Source organism: Epinephelus lanceolatus, chromosome 19, assembly GCF_041903045.1.
Source record: "Epinephelus lanceolatus isolate andai-2023 chromosome 19, ASM4190304v1, whole genome shotgun sequence".
Lineage (NCBI taxonomy): Eukaryota > Metazoa > Chordata > Actinopteri > Perciformes > Serranidae > Epinephelus > Epinephelus lanceolatus.
Window position 1 is genome coordinate 2,869,773 of NC_135752.1, and position 14,774 is coordinate 2,884,546.

The following is a 14,774-nucleotide window of genomic DNA, read 5'->3' on the forward strand; positions in this document are numbered from 1 at the left end:
ATGACATGCAGCAAAGGGCCTCAGGCTGGAGTCGAACCTGGGCCGCTGCAGCAACAGCCTTGTACATGGGGCGCCTGCTCTATCCACTAAGCCACCGACACCCCTGTTTTTCTCTCAGCCCTCTAAGGCATCATCTCAACTTCGAGGTTTGACAGTATTAATATTTAGCCTTTCGCTTTTTAAGCAATGTTTATAAGCACTTGGCTTATTTATGTAAAGTTCCTCACAATAGTGGCTCTGGTCACAGAGGTTGAAATTTTGCTGGGTTTTCAAAAAAGTATTATGCAGTTCAGCTTCCATTTCTGCCAGATATTCAGATTTTTGAAGCAATTTGTTTTATATTTCTGCACTTTCAGCATTCACATGCATTTTCTAGTCGTCTGAATGCTGTTTCAGCATCAAAACTACTGAAATCCAAATCTTTATTATTATGACTTCTTACATTCCTTTGTCGGTCGACCACTATTTCTGCATATTTCAGCCACAGAAACCATTCAAATATCAAAATGTTGAGCTCTTTAAGGATATTTATGCTTGTATTCAGCATTAAGATATTTACCTTTTTTTTTTTTTTTTACAATGTAAGTCCATAAAGAGAGATTTGGAATCCTGTTAAATATACTCCACTTTGAAATGCTACTGCTTCCACATACTTTCAGCAACAGACAACCACTTTTACTTTCTCATGCCTTTATGGTTTTACATTTTATGACCTAAACCAATTGTAGCACTCACTATTTTCATTCTTCATACATAATTTATACATCAAAATGTAGATATGTCTACTCTCAGATGATATGCCCATTTGTAAATAGGACTTAAAGTTTTTGAATTTTCTGCCTCAATGCAGAAAAAGATCCCTTGCCTGACCCATTGTCAATGATTGTATTTCACTTCATCAAGTTTTGAGCAAACCCAAATGTAAAGACTTTTAAAACAGTAATTTCACAGACATTTTTGGTGCTAACATGAATAAATTTCATCAGTACAACAACATATGAATTTGAATGTATTTTTCAATCAGTGTATTGGTGAAAGAGAGATAGAGGTACTTTTAAAATTGAAAATCTGAAGGTTTGATATCCGTTCACAATCAAAAAAGTACGTTACCATGTTACCCTTGCACACAACTGAACTGCCTGCTGTGTGAGTGCGTCCGGCGGACACCGGCTCTTCACCTGTTTGCTGCTTCTGCATGCCACGCTGAGAGCTGTGGACTGACTCAGTTCCCCTGGAAGCTCTGAACCTGAACATTGTCTCTCCCTGTATTTATTAAAGTATTCAATTCAAGTTCAGTAGCCTATAAACTATTCCACTTGTCCCTTGTCATGTTAATTTTAATTTTATTTTCTACAGAGCGCCAGATCACAACAGAGGTAATTTAAGGTTACCTTTCATATACAACAGGTCAATACCTTGTCCTTTTATTAAACAAACTAAATAGCCTGATGTTATTTATCTTATTTACACAACGACATGTCAATTCTGTCTCTATGTGGTCACGCGTTTACAATTCTCCTCTGCTCGCTGTATTGCGCACGGCGGAGTTTCGCCTCAATGCACACCTAGGGCTGGGTTAAAATAATCGATTCATCCAATTCAAATTGATCTTCACTGGGATTACCCGACATTGATTCGTAAAATCCAAGATCGATCTTTCAATATACACTTATTTCCGCGGATTTGTGAAGCTGTAACACCGGTAATCTCATGAGTAAATGAGCCGCAGTTATGAACGACTGTTGTATTGAGAAGCTCCACATTACCGGGTCTTTAATCTGTAACTGTTAGCTTACTTTTGGGTGTAATTTATTATCATGCTGCAGCGTCTCCTCCTGCTGTCTGTGCATCCTGGCTTCTGAGCCACTTTTATGCACACACACAGACACACACAAACATGGAGTAAAGATGCAGCGGCGGAGACAGAAATGGGAAGGTAACTTGAGCTGACAACTACACTTGTTACTGTGAGTGCAATAAAACCTCCTCGAGAAAAAAGCCAATACTTTATCAATATACCTGATCAGCTACATGTAAACAAAAAGTGATATTTCAATCTGCTCTGTCTGCAGTCTCTCATCCAGCGCCGCCAATATTATGTTATAAACAAGCATAGAGCGCTTTCCAGCAAATTGTTGCTAACAAGCTAAAACAACAACAACTGTTTATGTTAATGGATTAACTCAGTTTGTCTCGTTTCTTAAAACGTACCCGTGGTCATGTGACCTGCAGGCAGTGATTCTCCTCAGCAGCAGAGGGAGAAGCAGAAAGGACAGCAGGACTGATACTGACTGATGTCTGTGTTCTCTATTCTTTCTAAACTTGACTCAGTATTGTGATGTCAGGAATATGATTTATTTTATTGACATTTTTATTTTATTTCCAGTGAGATATTAAGTTCATACTGTGACTTTGCTGTTTTAATATTACTGTTGCGGCGCTAGAAACATTTAGTTCTAAAATATTCAGTTTTATTCCTGTTGTGAATTTATTGTTTAAAAAAAAAAAATCCTTGTAAACGTTACATTGTTAGTTCTCTGAGAATCTCTTTCACATACTAGAAAAAATTGATACTGGAACTGAAAAATCTCCACTCGAATCAGAAATCAACCCCCAAAAGCTGTAAACCTAGGGGGAAACACTGAAGCATTAGTAAGTATGCGTGATTTTTAATCAAGGATTTTTCAGCCAAAGTTGAAACAAGAAAGATATGATAGGTTACAGTGTGATTTGTCCTGCCTGCCCCATTGAATTTAGCAGAACTTAAACCAAAGTCTGGCTCTTTGAATACAGTCACTGACGCCATGTCCTTTCAGTGTTTGATATTTTCCTTGGTCTTTCACACAAATCTCTCCTCTGGTGTTTGGGCCCTAATGAAGGCTTTTTTAAGCACCAGAAGATTGTGACAATTAGTAATGCTATAGGCTAGCTGCAATATATGAATGATATGAGACAATAGACATTTACTGATAATCTTTTCTCCCTCTGTTCCAGAAATCTTCTTGGGTTGGGTGCAGCAGGATTGTGCCATGATTCCCCCTGTGGTGGTTTTGCTGGTGCTCCTGTTGCTCTCTGGAACCAAGTCCTCTCTCCAGGGAGACACTCAGGAAATGGGAAACATTGAAGAGATCTTGGAGAAAGAGTTTATCTATGCATCAAAACGGCAAAAACGTGCCATGGTTGACCACAGCGTTTCCCAAACAGACAAATGTTCTTACACCTTTTTTGTCCCTCAGCAGAAAAACAATGGGGCCATCTGTGTGAACTCCAAGGAGCCTGAGGCCATGCTGGAGAATCGGGTCAATAAGCAGGAGCTGGAGCTGCTCAACAGTGAGCTGCAGAAGCAGCAACGGCAGATTGAATCGCTGCAGGAGTTGGTAGCAGTAGATGGGGGGGTGGTCAATGAAGTCAAGCTACTGCGTAAAGAGAGTCGCAACATGAACTCCAGAGTTACACAGCTCTACATGCAGCTGCTGCATGAGATTATCCGCAAACGAGATAATGCTCTAGAGGTGTCACAGCTGGAGATCTGTGTGCTCAACCATACAAACGAGATGGGGAGGCTAGCCTTACGCTACCGTGACCTGGAACATAAGTACCAGCATCTGTCAGCTCTTGCAAGTAACCAGAGCGCTCTCCTGCTGCAACTAGAGGAACATTGTAAGCGGGGAGGATACTCATATGGTATAGTGCAGGACAGGAGCCGCGCTGCCCATTCACAGCCTCCTCTACAGATGCCTATACTTTCACCTGGAGGCTACAGGCCCTTCCACCCACCTACCTACACCCGCTACACCAATAAACCCATGACAAATGACATACAGAGTGACCAGAACTCCAAAGCATTACCACCTCCATTGCCCACAATGCCAAGTGCAACATACAGTTTTACGAGTGAGCCCTCTGGTAAGTAGATGACCACACAAACACTTGTATGTCTTCCTCTAGGATCAGGGGACACAGACCACACATTGTCCAATACTTAACAAAGCTGGGGAATTGTTTTTTCTACAGCGATAAACCTTACTGACAATGAGGATCACAGAAGCCTTTTTGAAAAATTACTGCAGCTGCAATTGATGTCAAAGTCGCTATAAAATTCTTACACATCTTCAGTAACTTGTTTGTGGTTGTAACTAGTTAGTTTACAATAATGCAATCTTAGAGTGAACATAAATATCAGAATAAGAATAGAATCAGCTTCATTGATGATACCATTTTCACATCAGAATCATCTGTAATTGATCTAGTGCCACAAAAAGACATTTGTCACTGCACGTCACAATTCAAACTGAGGAAAAGTTTTTGAAATCATTTTATTTGATCTTAGCTCATGACTTTTTTAACACACCTTTTAAATATTATGGTGCATTTTAAACTTTTAAAGCACTGTGACCAAAACAGTTGCAGATCCTGGCTGACCAAAGTATGTTTACATTTACAGTAGTATTATTCACCAAAATGTATTTGTATCATTGAGGTTTAACCATAGTGTTGAATGTATTTCCTTCCTCATAAAACATTTGCAAAGCCATTTTATTCTGTGCTGTTTACATCTATGTTTAGAAGATTACCGTATTCTTTTCTGCTTCCTTTGTTGGCGCATTGCTGTATAGGGTGGGGTAGATAATATTTAATTTCCTTTTCTGCCTTATCTTTGATTGATATTAAATTCCAGCATCTTTTTTAGGAGAATAGTCACTGTAAGAAAATAAATTATATCATTATATGCAGACGAGAAGGGAGAATTGATGGGGATATGTCCCCTCAGCTGTACCTGAGTTATAGGAAGATGATACTTTGTGCTGTAATGTAATGCATTTAAATCACACAATCACACACACAGACACAGACACACACAGACACACAGACACACACACACACACACACACACACACACACACACACACACTGTTACAGCATTGTAACTTTACAGTAAGGCTGTCACACACAAAGCTTTCCAGGACTCCAAGGTGGACAAATGAAACAAGTAACCACTGCATACAATCATTCGGTGAGATTTGAATACAATACAGCAATTTAAATGTGTTGTTTCTGTGTTTCCATGTGGTCTTCTATGGTTATCTAGAAATATAAAGGTTTTGTTCATGGTAATATTTAGTGCTGCCAGCATCACAGACATTGGAAATCATTTGTCATAACTGGCATACATAATACATGGTCAACAATGATTTCACAGGAACACTATGTTTACCATTCTATTTGATGTTGCAGTGTCCGTTACTTGCACAGGTTGTTAGAATTGTAATAATCATGACATTAGCATGTTAGTGAAAATGAATGCTAGTCATTAAAACCTTTGTAGATCAATATGCAGTATACAGTTTTATCAGTCAGAATTCCATCTCCCCTGCAGGTCCTTTCAAAGACTGTCTAGAAGCTCTGCAGGGTGGATACACCACCAGTGGCATGTACCTCCTGAAACCAGACAATGGCAACCGATTCATGCAGGTTTGGTGTGACCAGAGACAAGACCCTGGTGGCTGGACTGTCATTCAGAGACGTCAGGATGGTTCTGTGAACTTCTTTAGAAACTGGGAGACGTACAAGGTGATAACAAGTATCTGAGCTTGGAAACATAATGTTCTTTATGTCTTGTAAAAAAATCTGAAAAATCGAGCTGCAAAGATGTCAGCATCCATTGCATTAAATGGAGACAGGGTGTTATATTTTAAGCTCAGAATCATTTACACTTTTTAGGCAAGACTAAGAGTCTACAGCCATGCTAGCAGCTCTGTGAGACTATATGTAGGCACAGTAGTGCTTTGAGCTAAATTCTAATGTCAGTATGCTAACATACAAAAAAAAAAGCCAATACCAACATCCAGATGTTACATTAGTATAAAGTTTACCATCTAATTAGCACAAAACAAAAACAGGGAAGGCCGATGAGAACATACGATGATGGTGCTGGACGAAAAGTAAGAGAACCACTTAAGTCATTACAATTCATCAAGGAAACTAAAAAGAAGGAACGGTCATAAAGTCAATGACAGCATTCGAGGAGCCAGACTTTGGTGTCAGTTCTATGTAGTTAATGGGGCAGGCACTGCAAATCACTCTTTAACCCATCATATCTTTGTTGTTCCAACTTTAATGGAAAAAAATGCTCCCACCAGATTAAAAAACACACATTATGTGATGCTTACCGATGTTTTTTTATCTAAATATGCTTGTTCGTTTTCTTTGTTATTGGTCTCCAAACAGATCATGGCTCTGTCCAGCAGAGGCTGAGATGCAGCTACTTGGTCAACTGGCATCAAAGTCTGACTCCTGGAACACTGTCACTGACATATAACCTTTCCATCTTTAAAGATCCCTTGAGGGGAATATGATTGTGTATCAAATTTCCCGTAAATCATTAGGATACATTAAATAAGAACCATGAACGTCTGTGCAAAATTATGTACCAGTGATCAGTCAGATGTTGAGATATTTCACAGGATGAGTGATGCGTGAAATTGTTATTCTTTCTCTATTTCAGTCTGGACCAAAGTGGTGCACTTACTGTTGTGTACTGATAAGCACTTTCTGTAGATAGGACACTAAGAACAAAGAAATACACAGACTTTACATAAATCATGATGTAGTTTCTTGAACATGGCGTAAACCAAGTTAATGGCCATGTTCTTTGGAGGAAAAAAAAGTCCACAGTCTAAGGCAGAGGATAATTAGTGTTTATGAAGTCAGTTCAGGGCTGTTCTACTTTTGATTCTAGACCACGTGAACATACAACCCTTTGCTGTTTTTTAGATAGTAATGACTAAATAATTATATTCTAAAATAAAATAATTCAATCTTGTTATTCTTAATAAAAAATAAAAAGAAGCAATCAGAAAAAAATCAATGAACAAAACTGTGAATAAAGTTGTTATTAGTGATGAAAGGAATAAATAGGGAAACCAAAGAATAAAAAACCCTACATCTTTGAATATAACAGTACGCCCAGTGCTTAATTTGTAAAATTAGAAGTAGGGGAACACTTTGAGAGCAGTGTTCCCCCACTCCCAAAAGTGGGGGAACACTTTTTTAAGCAGCACCCGAGCCGCCTCACTGCACAACTCCAAATGGAATGGCTGTGACATCTAGTGTTGTCACGGTACCAAAATTGGGACCCACGGTACGATACCAGTGAAAGTATCACGGTTCTGAGTAGTATCACGATACCACAGCAAAAATGAGGCAGATGTGCCTTTTATCATTTATAAAAAGATAAATCACTTTTCAATAATACATCAATGATATTTCAATGGAATAAATTACTTATTGACTTATTCATACTTCAAAAACAGCATCAATAAGTGATTAACATAGGGGGGATTGAAATAAAAAAAATAAATAAAATAAAAATCAACCAGCCCCCCCCCACCCCGACAAATAAAGAACAGTCCCTTCATAAGTAAAGAACAGTCCCTAAAGTTTGTGGGCCGTTACCAGCCACAAAGAGAGAAATGTGAAAGGCTCATTTCTCCTCTGACACCACACATGCCGCCACGGCTCGGTTGTCCAGGTACTACTGGGCAGTCATGACGCCAACGAAAGAGGAAATTAGGCTACTGGACCTTGAGTCGGACTTCTCTGTCACCGGTAAGCCGTTATCTTGCGCCGCGGAACCGCCGTAGGCTATTTGACCGCCATATTCCTGTCTGTGACCCCCGTTCAACCCACAATCGCACGTAGAGCTCTGTGGAAAACAAATCACTGCCGACAAGTAAAAATAAATAAATAATAACTTTCACTGCTCAAAGATACTAAAATGTCTGGAAAACAAACCACTACAGCAGTATATTGAGTGCCAGGTGACCAGCGCGCGCCGTTATTGGATGGTGCATGGACACTCACCCTTTTGCGATTGGACTTTGAACTTATCCCACAGTAGTGGTACGTGAGGCACCGCAACACTAGTGACATCAGCCAATACTATATGTAGTTTTTAGATGTGAAAAGTTCTAGACCCATGCAATTTAGTTCCGGAACACACCAGGGCCTTTTCTGAAAAGATCCTGGTATGCCAGTACGTTCCAGCTCAAATTAAGCACTCAGTACGCCAAATATACAACAGATTAATATTACAAGTTATAATCGGGTAAAAAAACCCCTGATATTTAATCAATCCAGATTACACAGTTTCCATGGAATGAGATAATTTTTTTTCATAGATTCTTGCCACAGCATTGCGAATTAGCTGTAACTCTTGTTTCAATGGTCAACATGCTTTTTCTTATTTTGTACAATATATGAATATTACATAAATTGAAAAGCATTCTTTTTCATGTTTCATAAGAGAACGGATGCATGATGTTAATACAAACAAAAATGCAAACATTGTTTTATTATCCTTAGGATATTTATTTATTATTATTATTATTATTTATGCACATAGCATGGATACAAGACGTAGGGGTGCTGAGGTGCTTTAATATCTCCTAAAACCTGGTAGTATAAAAACCATCAATATATTAAAAAAAACATCCAAAATGTTATGATGGTGCATGCACTACAAATGCATTACAGTTCACTATAAATGCCCTCATAATGCACTATACATGTGGTTTTCATAGAGTGTTACCAAAATCTTAAACTTAGGGGTAAAACTACTGTGTTTCTTCTTTCTCACTGGGATAGAGGCTATATGTCAGTCCCTCCAGAAAATCTTGCGATCACAATAAATAATGCAAATTCAATGAAAGTCCGCAATATTTGCGGGGGCTTGCAATTTTTCAAAAGTCCTTCCGCATTTTTTGGCCAACTGGAAGTCATCCCGCGCTCGACGTCATTTCAAACGTCATCAGACGCGTCATCAGACGTGTCATCAGACGTGTCATCAAATGGCATTGCAGTATGGAGAAACGCTCTGTACTGACATTTGAATTTGCACTGTTTAAATGCATACAATATGTGTTGAATGTATTAAAATGTTATGTTTACAGAAGATGTAGCTTATATGTTGTTTTACAGTCACATTGTGTGGTTTGAGAGCTACAATATTTCACTTTCATTTCAGGATTTTTTGCAACATTATTGGAGTCCATGTTTTGAAACTAATTAAATAAAACTAAAGAAGAGAACTATAAAAAAAACATTTGCAGCTATTTTTGTAATATTCAGTATGATTATTATAGCAAGTGATTACATTACTTATTTTTTTGGAGGTAGTAATTAAAAAAAAAAGTCACTCCTTTTGTCATTAGCCACAATTTTTGTCATTTGCTGCAATTTCCCGCAAAAAAATCACATAAAAATGCCACAATTTTTAAATTTAAATTCAAGGGGTTTTGGCCGCAAATTCAAGTTTTTTTTGCCGCGAGATCCTGGAGGGACTGATATGTGTAGTACACAACTAACAGTAGACATCAAATAGTTCCATGATATAGTTGGAGAAGTTGGTAACATTGCTATTTGTAGTACACAGACATGGGGAAAAACAAACTGGTAAATGGTAAATGGACCTGCATTTGTATAGCGCCTTTCTAGTCTTCCGACCACTCAAAGAGCTTTTTACACCATGGGTTCTAGTTTTGCAGACCGGGCGAGGCGGGGGCGCAGCGCACCTGCGCTTCGCCAACTGGGTGTGGCCAGGCGGATTTTTTACAAGTTTGGCACACCGTGTGCCTGGCACAGCTACTCCTCTTTCCCACCTCCATCCCTCCTACCTGCGCAAGTCGGAAAGAGGGAGGAGAGAAGGCGTGGAGTGGGTTTTACACACATCACACCAATCAAATGAGCCCCTCTCCTCGCCCTTAAATGTGCCGCACAAAGGCGTAATGAGAGTTTACTCAATTCGCCATGGCAGAAGAGAGCAGCAGCATCAGACGGCCAAACTTCTCCCAGGAGGAAATTGATGTTTTGGTCCGGGAGGTCCAAGCTCGCAGTGTCCGAATATACGGAACTGCGAGCAGACCTCCACGGGCTGATGATGCAAAGGTAGCCTGGGAGTAGGTCACCACAATTGTAAATCAATGTTGCGTTTCTCTCGTGCGTGCGCGCTCTCTCTTTCTCTCTCGCAGTCTCACTGTTTCTTTTCTTTTGGCTTTTCTAAGATGACAGATGCTGAATATATACTCCCTATCTGATGCTGTGGCTGTTTGTGGTTGGCTGAGAGGGATGTGAACTCATTAGTTTGCAGCTGTGTTAATCAAATCAGGTTGGGTTTCCATTACGCGTGCCAAACGTTCCAAACGGTGCCAATCCCCTTTGATCTGACATCAGATGTGACGGGACAGTCGATATAGAGATACATTTATGTGCTGATTGCAGATAGTTGCTAGATTGTGGTTTTGTGGCTATTTATTGCATTATTAATGTGCTTGATATTCTGGAAACCTGCCTGTGAGGTTTTGGTGACGTGTGCGCACTGTCCGCCGGTCAGCCAAACTTCGGCTTACACCAGCTGCGCTCCGCCTGCACTGACAGTAGACCTGGTTTCAGCTGGCGAGCTTTTAGTGCACCTTCGGTGAAGCCTTTTAGCACGAAACTGTCACTGCGCCAAGCTGGATCTGTCGACACCTCCCCCTGCTGTGCCGCCACACCCATCTCAGCGCACCTCGGTCTGCCAAACTACCAAACTGAGTGCACCTCGGGTTGCGCTGCTCGAAACTAGCTCTGCGTGGGGTTCGCCACCCTGTGCTGCGCTGGGAACTAGAGCCCTATGGGTCACATTCACCCATTCACACACACATTCATACAGTGGAGGCTACCCGACAAGGTGCCACCTGCTTCTCAGTATTTTTAACACACTCACACACCGTTGGAACAGCCATCAGGAGCAATTTGGGGTTCAGTATCTTGCTCAAGGATACTTCGACATGCAGACCCGCTCTACCTCTGAGCCACAGCTGCCAAACAAACAAACAAACAAAAAAAAAGTAAACAGGGGTGTGTTAAAATTTGAGAGCTCTAAACAGAATTCTGCAAGTTATAGCTGCTGGGTCTCCCCTGTTATAAAAACCATGAGTTTATAAAAAAAGAAGGTTTAAACTTAATGTTAAAGCCACAGTGTTTCCCCTTTCTTACTGTGGTACAACTATTTGTTGTGTTACTGTGTAATTTGGTTTTCCAGTGAAGTGTATGAACTACAGTGCAGACTGGACTGTCTTAACAATAACTAACTAAGAGTGACAGTGGACTCAGGAATGGCTCCAACGTGGTTTGATTGTGCAACGGACTTTTCTTCCCAACCTGATCTCACAGAAATACGTGAAATGACCACGACCTCTTAACACCGCATTCCGTGGTGGCAGCACGTAATGGGTTGAAATTACGTGCTGCCACCACGAAAACAATGCCAACGTAAAGTTGAAGTTAAAGTCAATTAGGGTCCTCTCCCGTGGTGGACACACGGATTCCCTGATTCAATCACGTCACGTCAACCTCGTTTTCCTCAATGATATCTTTAACATTCCTGTATACACACAAAAACGCGGAAGTGTCCTTGATAACTCAACAATATGACAGGTTAATGTCAAGGCCATAAAATAAAATAAATGTATTTTGCCAGCTTTGGATAGTGTAGGGCTTTAAGAGCATTGTGCTGTGGGCGGATGGGGCGCGTTCCACTACTGTTTTGTAGCTGCTGTTGGCCGTCTGTGGGCTTCATTCCATTTCAGATTGCCATCCGTCTGCGGTAACTGAATCCAGACGCCACTAATAAATAAATAAATAAGAAGATAAAAATAAGGCTGAGCACGGAAGAACCAGAGAGGAAACACCATCACATGGAGCCGTCTGCCCCTGGCAACCCGGCCACCCTCCGCTCCACCAGGGGAGAGTGGACCCCAAGCCAGCGCCACAGAACGGCTGCCCCGCTGGTTATACCTCCGACCGTGGCAGCTGTCACACAAACCGCTGCTGAAAATTATACATTTTGATACAGGTAGGCTATATACATATTGCAAAACTCTGTAAAAGTACACCAAAGCATATTTTCGTTTCCAAATATTTATTTGAAAACGAAACCATTCATACGGTCAATATAAAACATTTTGTTAGTAATAAAAAACAAATGTAATCTCAATGTGACCGCGCCAGCCGGCGGGACTGCGGCTGAACCACTTCCAATGTTCATTCATTCATTCATTCATTCATTCATTCATTCAATCGCGTGTTCAATGTGTGTGTGTGTGTGTGTGTGTCAGAGAGGAGTATCAATTAAAAAAAAAGTAATTATTTCGGTGTTTATTTCTTTTATTCTTCCGTTTTTTTAATTAAAATCCATAATATAGCCAACAATATTATAGACCAAATGTTAATCTAATTATTATTGTAGAATGTATTTAGCAAATCACCACTCTCAACTGGAGACAGCAGCAAAAAAAAAAAGGCATTATAAAAAGCCGATAAATCGTGTTAATTAATTGACATGAGACATTGAAGAGGTTGTCTCCTATAGTCTGTAATTTTTTTATTTTTTTTTAACATAACTTCTCGGAAATTACTCAAAAGTAGAACATGCTAAAAGTAAATACAATAATAAGCTAAATAGTATCTAAGCAATAATAAAGTGTCTAAACAATAATAAATATTATCTAAGTTATCTATTAGGCTACCATTCCACTCTGTAAATAGATTTTAACATTTCAATATGATTTTAATATTATTTTTGTTTATTTCATTATTGTTATTATTGGTTTTACTTTTTAGTAGTATTGTATTGTCTGAGGATGACTCATTTTAGTAACTATCTACAGTAAAAAAGAAAAAAACAAGCAAAGAAACAAACAAACCTCATTTTATACACGGGGCCTTCAAAGTGCTCTCTGAAACTACACCTGGCATGGCTTGTGTCCAAAAAATGAAAAGATCTAAACTTTGTCGTAGAGCTAAACCAAATACATCATTGGAAAGGTCTCAACCTGGAGAGTGACATATGTCAGTATGAAGATTCTACATGGCTCCTGCTTTTAGCCATTGACCTTTGAACCTTGACCTCAGTGCATGTTTGAGGGCTTATAACTCAGCAACTAAAGGGGGTACAGACATGGGACCAACTGTTATAGAGAGCTCTTGACCTCAGCTATCACGTGAGTGTAGTCAACAGCTGGGGGTGCTGTCAGATATGGGTAAAATATGGATAAAATTAATTTTCACCCATTTAGAAATTAGATATTTAAAATCTGATTTCACAGATGTGTTTACCATCCCCTTAAAGTCCACAGTGTACTCTCAATTCAGTATTTACAACTTCCAAATCTGGGAAAAACACTTAGATTTTTAAAAAACTACAATTCCCTGGGACCGCGCCATGCAGTTTGATACATATCAGAAACATAGTTGTAGTTCTTCTGATTTGCAAAGTAGGGTTCTAAATAGGGTTGTAAAAAGATATATCTACTGAATATATCTAATATCAAGTAAAGCCGAACGAGTTATTACACTCCACCTAGATGAACTATGTTAAGAAAAAGTAAAGATGTCGGCTAATTTTCGATATTTTAGCTAATACACTAGAAACTGCGTTTTTGGGACAGTAGGTTCGTTTGCGGCTTGTAAAATAGGGTTGTAAAAAGATAGATCTACTGAATAAATCTAATATCTAGTAAAGCCGAAGTAGACTCCACCAAGACTCCACCTTGTGAGCTCCAACTGGAGAACAGATATAACATCTTGAGTGTTGAGGAATTCCCCGTTGAGGAATTCCCTCTGCTGCAAACTGTCCATTCTCCTCCCGTTTGCCCTTCGACTGATTCACTGCCAGCAGCCCAGGGGGTTGGGGGGGTCTGTTTCGGGACCCCCGTTCAGGTCCACGACCTCCTCCTCCAGGCGCAGGATCGTGAAGGAGGCTGCTCTCAGGACGAGACGCTCCGGTGTAAAAATCTCATCATCTCCAACAAGAGAAATCCCAGGGTCATTTTTGACACTATAAGTAGCATTACTGGTGCGCAACTGCCTGCTCTACCTGTGTCCTCTGATGAGGACTGTAGCAATTTTTTAATGTATTTTGTGAATAAGGTTGCCAGTGTCAAGGCCAGTATAACACCCTCCTCCTCCCTTCCTGATCCTCCCAAACAAGTCAATTATTGACAATTTCTCACCTGTCTCCTTACAAGACTTAGCAGATCTTGTGTGCACTATGAAGATCTCTTCTAGTCCGCTGGATATCCTGCCCACAACTTTGCTGAAAAATGTTTTCAGCACTATTGGTCTATCTCTGCCCTCCATAATCAATAGCTCACTGGTTTCTGGTCGTGTCCCGTCCCATTTCAAGCAAGCAGTTGTTCAGCCGCTTCTCAAAAAGCCCAATCTGGACCCCGCTGTTCTTAGTAACTACCGGCCTATTTCCAAGTTGCCCTTTGTATCTAAGATTCTAGAAAAAGCAGTTGCAAACCAGTTAGTGACAGCGTTGAACAGTTACAATATCTTAGATAAATTTCAGTCCGGTTATCGTCAGTTACATTCCACAGAAAGTGCTCTTCTCAGGGTCTCCAATGACATCATGATGGCCTCCGATGCCGGTAAATCCACTATCCTGGTTCTGCTTGATCTCAGTGCAGCCTTTGACACTGTTGATCACCACATCCTTTTAGACAGGCTGAGGGACAGGGTAGGCATCTCAGAGACCGCCCTTCATTGGTTTAAATCCTATCTGTCTGATCGATCCTTTTCTGTGGCTGTTGGCCCTCATAAATCAGAGTTTGCCCCCCTTTCTTGTGGGGTGCCCCAAGGTTCAGTGCTTGGGCCTATCGTCTTTACGCTATACATGCTCCCTCTCAGAGATGTCATCAGCAATTTTGAAGGTATCTCATACCATATGTATG

At 40.2% G+C, this 14,774-nt stretch overlaps 2 protein-coding genes across 8 annotated transcripts in view; one reads left to right on the forward strand and one right to left on the reverse strand.

Annotated features, from left to right (window-relative positions):
* LOC117269845 (ras-specific guanine nucleotide-releasing factor RalGPS1) overlaps positions 1-14,774 on the reverse strand; it is a 345,328-nt gene that overhangs the window by 163,190 nt on the left and 167,364 nt on the right. The window lies entirely within an intron of this gene.
* The window catches only part of LOC117269612 (angiopoietin-related protein 2-like), an 86,037-nt gene that overhangs the window by 12,381 nt on the left and 58,882 nt on the right, over positions 1-14,774 (forward strand). Inside the window, exons 2-3 of the mRNA XM_033646773.2 lie at positions 2,995-3,906; positions 5,378-5,571. Of these exons, the coding sequence (XP_033502664.1) occupies positions 3,030-3,906; positions 5,378-5,571 (1,071 nt within the window). The 5' untranslated portion in view covers positions 2,995-3,029. The remainder of the gene's footprint in view (positions 1-2,994; positions 3,907-5,377; positions 5,572-14,774) is intronic.